The sequence below is a fragment of the Poeciliopsis prolifica genome, unplaced genomic scaffold, assembly GCF_027474105.1.
Source record: "Poeciliopsis prolifica strain line A6 unplaced genomic scaffold, Auburn_PproV2 SCAFFOLD015, whole genome shotgun sequence".
Classification (NCBI taxonomy): Eukaryota; Metazoa; Chordata; class Actinopteri; order Cyprinodontiformes; family Poeciliidae; genus Poeciliopsis; species Poeciliopsis prolifica.
In genome coordinates, this window is record NW_026562390.1 from 3948546 (window position 1) to 3962761 (window position 14216).

At 35.5% G+C, this 14216-nt stretch overlaps 1 protein-coding gene across 2 annotated transcripts in view; it reads right to left on the minus strand.

The window, feature by feature from the left end:
• galt (galactose-1-phosphate uridylyltransferase) overlaps nt 1-14216 on the minus strand; it is a 29824-nt gene that overhangs the window by 13571 nt on the left and 2037 nt on the right. For both annotated transcript variants that reach the window (XM_055040733.1, XM_055040734.1), the window contains exons 5-7: nt 9105-9234; nt 8486-8542; nt 2081-2203 (exon numbers count right to left, since the gene is read on the minus strand). In XM_055040733.1, coding sequence (XP_054896708.1) covers nt 2081-2203; nt 8486-8542; nt 9105-9234 — 310 coding nt within the window. The remainder of the gene's footprint in view (nt 1-2080; nt 2204-8485; nt 8543-9104; nt 9235-14216) is intronic.

The following is a 14216-nucleotide window of genomic DNA, read 5'->3' on the forward strand; positions in this document are numbered from 1 at the left end:
TCTTTAAGTTCATTTTAGACTCTACTAACAATGATTATATTTTACCTTTTGGAATATTGAGGAGGTGATGGCATTTTTCAAAGGCATTCATATCCCTTGGTGGCTTTTAATTTCTTTTAATGTTGCAGCTACAAACTTCAGATCATTTTAATAGAATTTCATAAACATACAACTCTCGAGCTCTAAACTTCAGACCTCCACAGGTGTTGAAGCCAGACAGATAGAACTGAGTATTTAAATGATCTCAAACAATGATAATGACTTAACTGTACCCCATCCTCACCAGATCCCAACCTAATAGAGCACTTTGGAAAGCAGTGAACAGGAAATCCACATCATAAATGTGAAACAGTTTGCAGCAACTGTGTGATTCCATGATGTCAGGATGGATTGATATCTCTATGGAAGGTTTCAAACACAGGGCTGAATTTATGCCACAAAGATCAGAAGAGCAAGTGGTTGTAAAGCAAGAAGTGAGTCTACAATTGAGTACAGAGTAGGGAGCTGATATTTGCAGGTTAATTAGTTGATGTTTGAAGTCTGGATTTAAAAAAAAAAAAAAAAAAGGCAATCTGCCTTTGAAGCAAGATTCCAGGTGAAGCTTGCCAACTTTACATCAAAATGGCATTACTTAATAAGAACTAAAAGCTCACCTTTAATTCTAACGCCATCAATATTAGTGTGTATTGTGTCTAAAGTTAAACTTGTCTTTTTTGTATGTCTGGGGAAAGCATAGGAGCCTTTTATTCAGAGAGCTGGTTGGTAATGTGCACTAACAGCTTGGGTCAGTGCAATGTTGTGATACTTTGTAGTCCAGTCCTTTTTTTCACATCTCTATAAAAGCACTTAAAAAGTCAAAGAAGTTTTGGTCAACATTTTAGTGGTTTTGAAATCAGACCTTTATAAAACCTTAGTATAGCTTTTATACCAGAAACTTACTTATGTTTACAAAAAAAGTACATTTTTGCTTAGTTTGTTTGATTTGACATGTCCAATTTTAGCTCAATGATAAACTGTGAGGGCTAAAGCAAATCCTACTACAAACCCAACACATTTTAAAACACTACAACAAGAACAACATTGCAAAAAAATCAACATTAGTTATGCTAAACCGAAATGAAAAGCCTTTCCCCAACAGTTAGAGAAAATATTCCTCAAATTGTCAAGTCTAATTCCAATGCAGCAGGTTTTTTGCTAGTGTTCACTAATGACATTTGGCAACACGCTAAAATCTGTGTGAGCACCCTAAATGTACTCACACGGTTTCCCTAATGTTCAGGTGGGATGAAGACGGACGCTGCAGTATTATGCTAATGAGCATCAATGCCGTCCAATCACACGCTTCACTGACTGGGAGACAGGCAGAGGAAGGAAAATCAAGAGAATGATGGCATAGGAAAAAAAAGGGGCAAGGAAAGGGTGGAAGTAGATGGATGAAGGGAGATTTGTGAGAAAAGCAAAATGTGGTACCGTTATTTAAATGGGATCTTTTAATCATAATTTTGTACAGTAAAGCACTTTTAGAATAATTTGCATGGGAAAATTATCAGCGTCATTTACCCCCTAATTTAACAAAACAGGTAAGATAAACATTAGATGATTTTACTTTGCACATCACGATCATTTACAGGGTTAGATTCCAAAAAATATTAAGAACAAATCCAGCCTTTTTTTTCTTTATCTTAATCCCCTTTACATTGAATGCTCAAAGATACAGAAAAAACCCATGTTTTTGAGGCAAAGATTTTGATTTCAATGAAATGAAACATACCATTGCCACAGCAACGCTTCCATCTTTGTAAACCTTTAAAGGTCGTTCAGAAATTGCTATGAAGGAAAAAAAATGATACTTTTTCAGAATAATGTTTGACTTAAGGCGGAATGAATGTGTGACCTGCATGCTCTTCTTGTATTACCATTTGGACTGTGTGGATTTTAGGTACTTTAATAACTATTATATGTAAAAAAAAAAAAAAAAAAAAAAAAACGATTTAGGCCAAAAGGCTTAGTAATTTGTGACACTACAACTAAATCTAAACATAAAAGAACACAAGAAGTCCATTTATTATCTTACATGTACCTTTTTCTCTGCTTCTTGTTTGGCGTACTGCACCAGCAGCGGCTCTCCATTTTTCTGATAGTATGCTCTTTGGCAGCGGTCAGACACAGCAGGTTCATTGGGCAGGAAGTTGCTAGCCCACACCTTTAGCAGAAAGGGAAAGAAAACAAAGAAACTCTACATGGACTCAAACAAATTTATGAGTACAACATAAAACATGAAGGAAATATGAGCTTCTAGATGACCAGTTTCCTTTAAACACTAATATGTGTATAATATCTGCATTTGAATTTGGACATTATATGTTGTGTTGTCTCCTTCGAGAATAAAACAAACTTTAACAAATCAACACCCACAAATTTTTGATTAAAAAGAATAGTTTGTTAAATTTTCCACTATTGTTCCAGAATGGCCAATTTTTTTTAAAATCATTTCTTATAACCTCTTTTCTTCAGCTTACCTCACAATTTTTTATAAGATATAGGGATATGGATGGTTTTGAGTTGATTTGTGTTGGATCCCATTTAAAATTTTCCGGCAGAGATCCCTGATTTTTTTTTTTTTTTTTAATAAAAAATCTGTTACTTTTAAAAGTTTGTGGTGAGTATCCGTTTCAATGGTGCCCACTGTTAAATATCTAAATCCAATCAAGCACTTTTCAGATGACATGAAAGCAACTTGGAGGTATAATTGTTTCAAAACTGACCAAAAACTACCAAAAAAGACATCTTGCTGGATCTTTGCCATAAAAAACATGAAGACTGTACTGAACGCAAAAACCTTAAAGATGCCAGAGAGCATTTCAAAAGTTTTTTTATGTTCAAAATGAGCAAAAACAGCAACTGTGTGTCACTGAGCAACAAGCTAACTGAATGCTGAGAGTTCTGAAGATTACTACAAACCCTGCATTAGAAGTCACACAGGGGAAAATTTTTTGGGGGGTCTCATTAGAATTCCAACACATATACCTTCCAATGGCACCTTCATTTCATCGACCTTCTAATGCCCCCTGTCTGCCACCTATTTCACATCTCATGATTATGCTCCTCCCTGTTCCATTCCCTTCCCATTTCCTCAACCAGAATGTCTTCTTGAAGATGCTTCTGAATCTCTCCTCCCAGATTAGTATCGACTGCCTGCCCACCTCTTGTCACACTGTAGGCTTTGTTATTAAGCTCTGTATTCTCCTTTGCGCATTCGGTCCGGATGATCTCTTTCAATGATCTGAGACAACTTAAATGTGGAAAGATGATATGCATGCAATTTGTTACACATGTTTTTTGTTCACTTGCACATATAAAGAGAAAACCAACCACATCACTAAATGAGCTGATCCCATAAGCATCAGATTATTATTAAATATTCATTTGAATACAAGGAAACACACACACACACACGTATGCACACAAAGTTATGCCCCTATCTGTTATGATAACACTAAAACAAAAGACACATTTAAATCAGCCGCACTGATTGCTAACTGAAACAAACACATTGTTCCAGCATTGCTCTCATCAGCCACCAACTGATGCTCCTTATCAGACTGCATTCACCTTAAATGAGATGCTGGCAATTTCTCCAATTTAGCATCCCTGGAGAAAATTATGCACGATGCTTCAAAGCATGAGATGCCACATATCTGAAAAGAAATATTCAGCTCTATTCGCGTTACAGACAGAAACACTGCTTTGCATTTTGGTGTGGCTGTATTATATCCCTACATTCTTTGGCCCTAATAACATATTTCTATCACATTTCAGAAAGCTTTTTATGGGCAACAATGAACATAACAGAAGACATTTGCACAATTCAGGTTTGAGCTTTATGGCATTTTAATGGGCATTAAAGCAGACAAGCAGAATAAAACAACCCCACGATTCAACTACAGACTCTGGGCTGCAAGATAATTTAGAACATGAAAAAAAAATTATATTTTGAACAAGAGGTATACGGGGTTCTTAAAATTAAAATCCACACTTATCTACTCATACTTATACAAAATGGCAAACAGTGCAGAGAGCTATATTGACTCTCTCTGAGCAAAGATGAAGTAGTAGTCTACATTGTGGGGGTATTACATGGGGGATACATTTGGAGCATTATCAGAAATGATAGTTCAGTAGAAATGGTTTGAATGGGTACTAAAATTGCAACATTATTTACATTTTCAGCCGGTGCAGTTCACGTTCACATTACACTGTGTCAAATGAATTAAACCCTTTGCAAAACCGCAAAGGATTTTGCCAATGGTGGTGCTGTGCCAAAGGCAACTGAAGGAAACAACTGAGCGCAACTTCCTTCCTCACAAAATGTAAAAAAAATATGGAGTGGCGTGAGGTTTTGATGGTTAAAGGATTTTCCTTTTGTTTTTGGAAAAAGACTATGAGCCATTTCTCCCACTAGTGCTAGACTTGCCCATTTGTTTTGACTGCAGCTACCCAGAAGGCCCTGTGCTTGGCTTCCTGTGTTAGGAGCTGTGTCCGTCTTGCTGCCATTCACATATGCATTTCAAACTCACCAGAGTTGACTTCAACCACACCAAGGCCTAGAAATTCAGGACACTTTTGACAGTTGCTGCCCATCCCAAGTCACTTTGGTAAAAGCTGCTCATCCTTATGCTTGACCATTTTTGCTAATCTTAATACATTATTTAAAACAAAACGGCTATAGATGATGTGTAAATAGAATGCACAAACACTGACCAGCTGTAAGACTCCAGCCATGTGTAACTATTGGGCTCTTAAAACTGGTCCTTAGACTATTTGGTTCACCCCTGTCTTTGCATGCAATAATCTATCTACCCAACAACAGTCGTTTCATTATGCAGTCCACATAACACACCAAAGAGAAACCAGAATATAATCTCAACTTCTGAGAAAGATGTTTCTTTTGATAGATATTTCAACTCCATAAGTCTGTTAACTTCAATATTGCTGCTCATGTAAGCAAATGCAACACTACACAGAGAACCGCATACACACTGATGGCTACTGGAGTTAACAAGGGATATTACTATTCAAGAAGCATATGTTTTCCTTCTTCCTCTCTGATCCTGTGAGACCAAAGTTATCAGAACCCATGCTGCCTACAGAACAGGATTAAGATTTTTTTGTTTGTTTTTCATCAGTCAAAGTTTTATGTCAATGCTCCAAACACATGGATTTTAATGCGCTGGCAGATATAACTCAGAAGTAAAATTATTTTAAAAGAGGAAACCAAACTACATAAACGTATTCTCTCATAGACTGGACCCAAATTGTATTCTAGGTGCACAAAAATTGAAGCTATTGATCCCTTACAACTAAACCAGGCAAAATGAAATATTGATATGAAAAGATATGTATACTTTATCATTTTATAATTTAAAATTAGATAAGATTTTCACCTTGCAGCTATACTTTATAATCTTTATAACCATATTTTGCTCCAGTGACATACTGCCATCTGGTGGTAATTTCTACAATCTTGCCAAAAAAAACAGAACAGACTCATTTAGGCTCTAGGTTTGTTTTTGCCATTCACATCTAACTACATTTATAGGAATCATTCAGACTCAGAAGTTGGGAAGAAAATAGATATTTTAGGATGAGGAATGAGAAGACAACTTTTTTATTATTGATCACTGATGACCTTGTTTTCGTCATCGTGTAGATTTACTTAATTTCTATAGAAACCCTAACGTACATTTACGAGTATAAGTATGCAGTTTTCTACTTGTTTAATACTTTGTATTCTGTAAATTTACATTTTTCAAACATTTAAAGTAAAAGGTTAACATAAAGCAGTGCATTCATGCAAAGTTAAAGGAAACAAGAAGATAGAAGGTTATCAGAAATGTTCACTAAAACCTAAAAAATGTAGAATGCATTTGTATTCCACCCCCTGAATCAATACTTTAAGGAAACATGGTTCTCTGAAATTACAGCTGCAAGTCATTTGTGGTGCATCTCTATAAGCTTTCCACATCTGATTTCTTCTTTGCGAAAAACTGAGGTTGAGCACAGCATATGTCAACTGAAAATTTCAAGTCTTCTCACAGATTCTTAAATGGGTTTAAGCCTGTACTTTGACTGGACCATTGTACCACACGAATACCTTTTAATCTAAATGGGTGTCCATGCATGCAGGATACCAGCTCTGGAGGACTGATTTTGGATGCCACTAATCTAAACTATTCCATCTTGCACCAAAATGCTGCATGCCAGGTTCAATAAGAAACTTAACATTTTAAATAAAGGTTTTAAAATATAAAGATTGCATTACTAAAAATAAAAATCTCAAAGGTTCTTTTTGTTTTTGTCTTTTTTTTATTTTTAAGGTACATTAAAAAATTTATATTTTAATGCACCTTAAAAGCTTCTAGACAATAAGCAGCTCTCATGCAGACTGGTAAATTATTTTGTAGGTGTGGTACAACAGAAACAGAAAATATATAAGCAGCTTTAATTTTTAGTTTGAACCTAAGACGCTGCTGCTTGTTTGAACTTTGTGTTCTTCTAGATGTTTAGTAATTTAAAACACATTTAAATATGGTGGAGCAGTCCGGTTTTGAACAGAAACCCACTGTAGCTCTTATGTTAGTGTTTCCTAGTTCTATGAATTTCAAGTGGTGAAGAAGTGACTAGACTACTGCAAAACACACACACAAACACCCGCGCACATGCACACACTCTTTTTCTTGGGTGCTTTTAAAGGGAAGATACATGGGACATAACATATCTCAGCTGGGATACCAAGAAGGAAGGGATAATTGTGTCTTACCACACAGATAATATCTTTACAGGAGTTCTTCATTTGTTGTAACATTTAGAGGTGTTTCAAGAGCATAAAGAAATAAAGCGTGGACATTTTTATAAAGAGCAAAGGATAACAACAAACAGGTCAAATAGACATGGCTGTGACAGATGGCTTGACAGCCATCCTGTCTAAAGGTCCACTAATTAGGGTTGTTGTGAAATTTGGTCACAAATGAGCAGGGCACCTTCTTCAAGGTTGTGGCTTGTGACAAACTGGAAACAGGACCTCTAATGGCTTTCTTCAGGCAGGTCTTCCCCAAAGACCAGACGTGTAGCGTGAATAACTGTTGACAGATTGTTCTACCTCGGCTGCGAATCTTTGCAGCTGATTCAGTACTCCCAGGGGTTTTTGGGTTATTTCTCTGATTAATGCAGTCCATGCCAAGTTCGTCATCAGAAAACCGTTTATCATTTTCTTTCTACTTCATAATCACTCTTAACTTTGTGTTTATCTACTACATGAAATCTCCAAAAAAATACACTGAAGTTTCAGGATGTGATATGATTTAAAAAAAAGTTCAACAGGTGTCACTATCCTCACAAATGATCTATAGTAGACTTGTAGGCAGCTTTAATTCATCAGACTTTTTTATGAACAACGTAACATTTTAAACAAAATCCTTTTTGTATGCATATCTTTTCTGCGTCACACTTTTATGAAATAGTTTGACAAGAAATATCTCTTTCCCCAAATTGAGTTTCCTAAATCACCGTACCAGAGAGAAAAACATGAAGACGAACAAAGCGTCCGAGCTGTAATATAGGTGTGACTATGCATACTCCCTTACGCATAATGTGGCAAAGCTGCACAGCTGCATCTGATTTCTGGATGAGGACTCAATTAGCAGCTCCAATGCTGTGACATTTCTGACTTCAAAACCTGGACGTGTTTTTCTTACACATTTGTAATTCTTCAGTGGTGTGTGAAGGAGCTGCAAATTAGGGCCCTTGTAGATCTTCATCTACTTCATGTGTGTGTATGTGATAAACGTGGTTTTGTCATTTTAAACTCATTCTGCATTTTGAAAGCAGCTGCCCTTCATGAATGTCTAAACTTATAAAATCAGTAGCCTTATTTTCTTCCAATAGTTATTAAAGTGTAAATTGCTCTAGGTTTAGTGGAAAGTCTGTGAAAGATGTATAAAAAGTTTAAAATACGTTTAGCTTTTATTGTAGCAGCTAAATTTCATACTTTTTGGCAAAATCCAACCTGATGTATGTACAAGTATTGTTTCGAACAATTATGCCACATAAAGAAAAATAAGCAAAACCAAAAAAAATGTCTTGCATCCATAGTAATAATTGAAATGTGACCTAAAAACTATAATTCACAAATTATATTGTCATGTCTTTCAGTGTATAGGTATACTTAGTACATTTCTCTCAGCCATTTAAGTGAGACAGATGGGTTTTTAACTTTATAACGTTTCGACATGGCTGCCAACGAACACTGCTACTAGTGTAAATTTGAACATGGATTCAAGTGTTTTTAACAAACCTAAAATTGCTGAAATGTGACAGGCTAAGTAGGCGACAGTTTACAATACCATCACACACAATAGGCAGAATGATAAATATGTGTGTAAAATTCACTCAATGTGAGAATGTGGTGTTTAGGTGCTCATCCTACCTGACAGTGAGGATGTGGATTCGAACAACCCATCATTGCTCCTTTATTTTCAAAAATCTGCAGACAGAAGGTGGGAGTCCATGTATATTTCAGGTGTAGATGACACGATGTGCTTTTTTGTCAAGTTAAATTACCACAACCAAGAGCATAGTGGGTATTTCTGAGAAGATTTTTTTCTTTACGTTGTTGGCTGACATGCAAATGTGAGTGAAAACAGTTTGGGAGCTGGTTTAAATTCAACACATATGGTAAAGCGAATTATTTATGAAAGTAATTTATTCTCTTGGAACACAGCAGCACCTGAAGTTTAAGAAAAACAAAAAAAAACTGTTTTCACACAAAAGATTGTTTCTGTTCCCAGAGGAAGTGATTTTCAGGTAGTTATACACCTTATAATCCATGTTTTTGTACATCTCTCTTTCTGAATACGTGAGTTTGCCCAGAAGCACCATTAAAGTTTCACCGAGTTCAATGGAAACGCCTTTAAAATACAAAATAGCTGAATGGAAAATGTTGTGAAATTTGTGATGTGAACTTTTTACAGCTCTGCAATGTCAGAGAAAGTTAGATGAGGTGAGTGACAATAAATAGCAGTGAAAGGAGTGTGTGGTATATGTACCTGAACCCATGGATACGTAGCACCGAGTTCCTCTAAAATTTCAGCCCACTTGTCAATCACCTTGATAATCTCTTCTTTTTTCATCAAAGGGAGGGTGACATCAGACCAGGGGTGGAAGCACATGACCTTACTAAACATGACACAGAGATTAGGGAAGAAATAGTCATGATGTAACAACATATAAGGATAAAAATGAGTAAGCAGGACTCTAAATGCCCATTGCATCTGAATATAAAACTTGACATTTTTTTTTACAGAGACAACTAAGAAGCTTGTGTCAGGAGAGCAAACCTTTTGTGATAAATAAGGTTGGGTGAGAGACCAAATCTATCCTGCCATCTAAAAGCCAACTGCTCGTTTTTGGTGAGCATGCCAGAAAATATTATTTTGTGCTTTGGTCACTAAGATCAAGATTGAGCTTTTTAGAAATGAACCTACATCAAAAAACCTAATTTCCATCAGATGATGGCTATAGGTCGCTTGTATGATTGTTTCTTTTCCAGGTGCCTCTGATACTCTGATTGTTACACAAAGCATCATGAGCTCTTTAAATCTACCCCACAATGGTAAATCAGACACCAACTCAAGCTTCAGCCATGGCTTTCAGAGTCCCGTAGAAAACTTGTTGCTGCAACATTGAAGAGTATAAAACACAAGATACTCTGGAATAATCTCCAGAGTATAAAACACTGAAGATTATTCTAGACCTCAGAATAATCTCCAGCCTTGTGCAAAGTTAAACTCGTAAACTGCTTCACTTTTCGATGAAATATTAACAGCTGAAATAAAATGTGTGTCTTTTAAGGCCTTTTTTTTGTCTTTGGCAGGTGTGTCAGTCTTTCCTTTGTTTAATCCATCACTATTGAAGGTGCATGTCTAACAATTCTGTTCCATCTCACACACCTCATCAGAATCTGTTCCCTCTCGCGCTCTCTGTTCCTCTTGGTGTGTCTATTATTTATTCTGAGTTTTCCGCTGCGGTTCCGGCAGGTATTAATAAGTAATAAACATGCCAGTGCTATCACTGATCTACTTGGCCTGGTTAAATTGGTAATCTGAAGGAGTGCTTTTTGCATCTCTGTAGTGAAGTGGACTTTCCAGAGACCGACTGTCAAATACTACTGCATGCCTACTTTGACATGTTTTTTGGATTGCACTGCTGAAGCTCAGGTCGTTGGCTATAATGGTAAACTGAAAACATGACTATGGTTGGATCACAAACTTAAATTAATCCTTTAAGAAGCATATGACAGCTCATTCTTCAATCCTCACAAAGAGACATGTATATTCAAGAAGAGGAAAAAAGTTTCTTGCACATCTATATATTTTCAGATCTACATTTTATTTGTCAGTTTTAACATTGCCTAAAACTGATGGTTTGAGAAAATAAACCTTCACTATTTATGGCAGAAATCGGGAGACAGTGAGAAAACATTTTTGTGCAAAAGTGAAACCTATTAAAAGAAGCAGATTGGATAAGGAATCAGCAGGACAAACCCTATGTGGCAAATACTAAGTATACTTTAGTCAAATTTGCCTGTACACTAAATATTTTAAAAATTTCCAAAGAGTGTGAAGGGTTTTGTAGATCATAGCGTCTGCTTGGCCTTATAGTCAAACTGATTACAGAGAGAAAATGTTTTATAAGTTTTATTTATTTATTATTTTTATGATTTCCCATGACTTCTCTCTCTCTCTCTCTCTCTCTCTCTCTCTCTCTCTCTCTCTCTCTCTCTATCTTTCTTGGCTGAGGATATATAACCAAAAATAAATTTTTAATAAATTAATAATCATATAATGGTCTTTCAATACTTACCTGCAACCACCTGGCTGTGCTCAATTTTTCTATCAAAACTCTCATGCAAAAACACAACACTTTTTTTTTTTTAATTATGATTCTAAAACTGAAGAAATGAGATGAGATTTTGGCAGACATTTTAAGAGAGAAAAAAACTTGATATGAAGTAAAACCTACAATGTTGGGTTTAAATCAAACCATGCTGTGAGTTCAGCCATCTGAAACCATATGTAATTGTGTTAATGTTTCTTCTTGTGATGTGTGATCTGTGGTGTTCTTGAGTACTCTGAAAGGCACTTCTAAATAAAATGTATTTGTAGTAGTTGTAGTATAGAAAAAGATTATTTGAGTATGAATTGAACATACCACCAAATTGTCTCTGTGGGCTTGGGGGGAAAAAAAAAAGAAAAGTTCACTGTTATTGCAACAGTTTGTTATCAGACTTACGAACAGAACCCAGGCAAACAAACGTGAATGTCAGCGTAAAAAAAGATATTACATTTCTATTGACAGTCGCAGTCTTCTGGGACGAAAAGCAGCTAGGGTGCGATCAATAATTGAATACGACTTTGGTGTTTATGCTCAGAGCAAAAATGAATGGTCTGTATTTATGAATTGTTCATGAGACGACTTACAAGAGCTCAGAGCTCTCAGAGCATTTGTATTTTTAAATCCAGTTGAACACTAAAAGCAAAACAAACTAAAGTGTTGCTAGTTATTGTGACTGTATTGCAGATGTCTAGGTGGACAATATGGCAAAAATAATTTCATAATTTAATCCTAATACCACAATGTAAAAATGTTTAGTTGCAATTAAAAAAAAGAAAGATAATAGTATTTTGACCAGAGGACAGTTCAAAACAGATTTTTATCAGACTTTTTTTTATGTCAAAATCTGTAGAGTAAGCATTTATTGACATGATTAATGTATAGAAGACCTAAAGTAAACTCCCTCAAACCATTTTGTCTTAATCAAAAATGTGTTTTATTTAAAACTTAAACAACACAGCCCAGTTAAAATGTACCATTGCTACATTAAATGGGATAAAAACTATAAAATTTCTTTATCACAAATGTTTTTTTGTTTTTTTTATTTTGTTGTCTCATCTCCTTTGGCCATTCATATGCCCTATTACATACTACTCTGCTGCCATTTAATTTTAATGAAATTATAAATCGTTGCAGAAGCTCCAATGTTCAAAATGTATCTATATATAATTCAGTTCTATATTTTCTGAAAACGCTGTATGGAGTTTCCATTTATTTTTTTGATCTCTTATGATGTCTGATCACACCAAACAAGAAGCAATTTCTTACAGGTTGATATACATTACTGTCCAGTAATCTCTTTCCCTTAAAGTTGAGAATAGGTAGAAAGTCACTTTAAATCAGAAAATCACAAAATGTCAACCTGGCAGTTACGAATTGACAAATTATTCAAATGAAGCTCCCCACAGCAGACAGATTGATTTCATGCCTGGTTTTTTAACTTCAAAGATCCTTACTATCAGCTGGAGGTAATTAAACTATTTGACTTGATCTGCAACTTTTGTATCTAAATGGCATCAGAAGCACTTAATGAAAATAGGGGCATGAAATCTTCAGAAAATTATTTCAAAAATGTATTTAAAAATGTGTGAATTATGAACAGATTTCACTGGAAAACAGCTAACCACCAAGAAATATTTACTGCTATGCAACAGCTTCTTATTTAGAGTACTACGCTACTACAATGGCAGTCCAAGAAATCTGTCAAGTTTGCAGCATGTTAAAGAGGCATATCTGACCACTGTAAAGTCTGCAAAATGTTACTGTAGTTTATTGCTGGGATGCTGGAAGACAAAAAATGCTTGTGTTGTTCATTCTGATGTATTGAGGACAAAAAACATCTTCTACGTCCTCTTTGTGCACAGCTTTATGTCCAAAAAATAAAACTAAATTTAGCACATTCTTTGTGTGAAGACATGTAAGACAATGAGCTTTATGAACATCAAAAATATGATTTTTTTAAATAGAAAAGTAGCAGTGTGGTTGGTAGCACAGTTCTGTAGCAGTGAGAAGGTTCTGGGTTCAAGACTCAGCCTTTCTGCATGGAGATCGAATGTTCTCTCTGTGCATCTCTCCAGGTACTCCGGTTTCAGAAGCAGATGAGTTTTAATTAAACTGACACTTATGAGAACAAACTGAGAAGTAAACTGGTAATTGAGAAGTCTAAATAAATACAGGAAACATTGCTTTTATACTAAGTTTTGTTTTACATACTGATTAAATTGGTCGAGCTCTGTGTAAGCATAAGCTCTAATTAATTCCTGTAGCTTAAGTTGACCTTTCAACGAAAAATTTAAAGAACCTGATAATTAAAATGAGAAGGCAAAACAAAGTGGGTCACATTTTTTGTCACAGCAGTGTTAATTGGGAGCATATAACCGAAAAAAAAAAGATACAATAAATCATTAGTGTCTGTCTTATCGCTCCCCTTAACCCATTTTTCTTTGTCTCCCATGACCCAGATCCTTTAAATTCTGTTTTCCATACTGTTTTCCTCACTAATTGGCTCTGTGAAAGTTGCTCCAGGGCAACAAGCTATAGCTTATTTTCAAAGTATCCTTTGTTTTTTTTTTCACCCCCAATAAAGACACAATCTGCATGACAAACACAACAGGAAGATCCACGCAGATTCTGTATGAGGAAAAACATCCGACACAGACCAAACCTCGACTCACTCAGACTCCAAAACACAGAATAAAAACTTCTGATATTTAAAAAGTCAACACAGAGAAAGCACAACACGTCAATCACCGCTGCTTCAGTGCTTTTCACAGTACGAGTACCTGACAGCCTCTACATCTGCCAACACTAGGGAATTAGACCCATAGTTCAGTTTTTAACCAGCACACTCACTGAAGACGTTTGATTTAATCTATTATTCAGATGTTATGCAACTCTGTTGTCAGCCGCTATCATCCACGTAGACCCACAAAAACAGGGAATTGCTCTTGAGCTTTATCAACAAACAGACAATCGTATCGTGACAAGATAAAAAAGAAAGAAAATGAGAGCTGGGTTTGTCACTTCTTCAAAAATGATCTGTAGAAGAATACAAAAGTTCAGGAAAAAGAAAACATTATTTCTACAAAAAAAGTTTTTAGTTCTCTAAAGTGATACTGTCCCTGTGAACTTTATATGATGGTGAGTTTATTATTATTCATAGAAAAAGAAAATATGACAAAAGTTAATTTAGCCAATACCTATTGAAATGGAGAAAGATTTCCATCTGCTGGTGGTTTTAAGATTCACATCTGCATCTATATAGA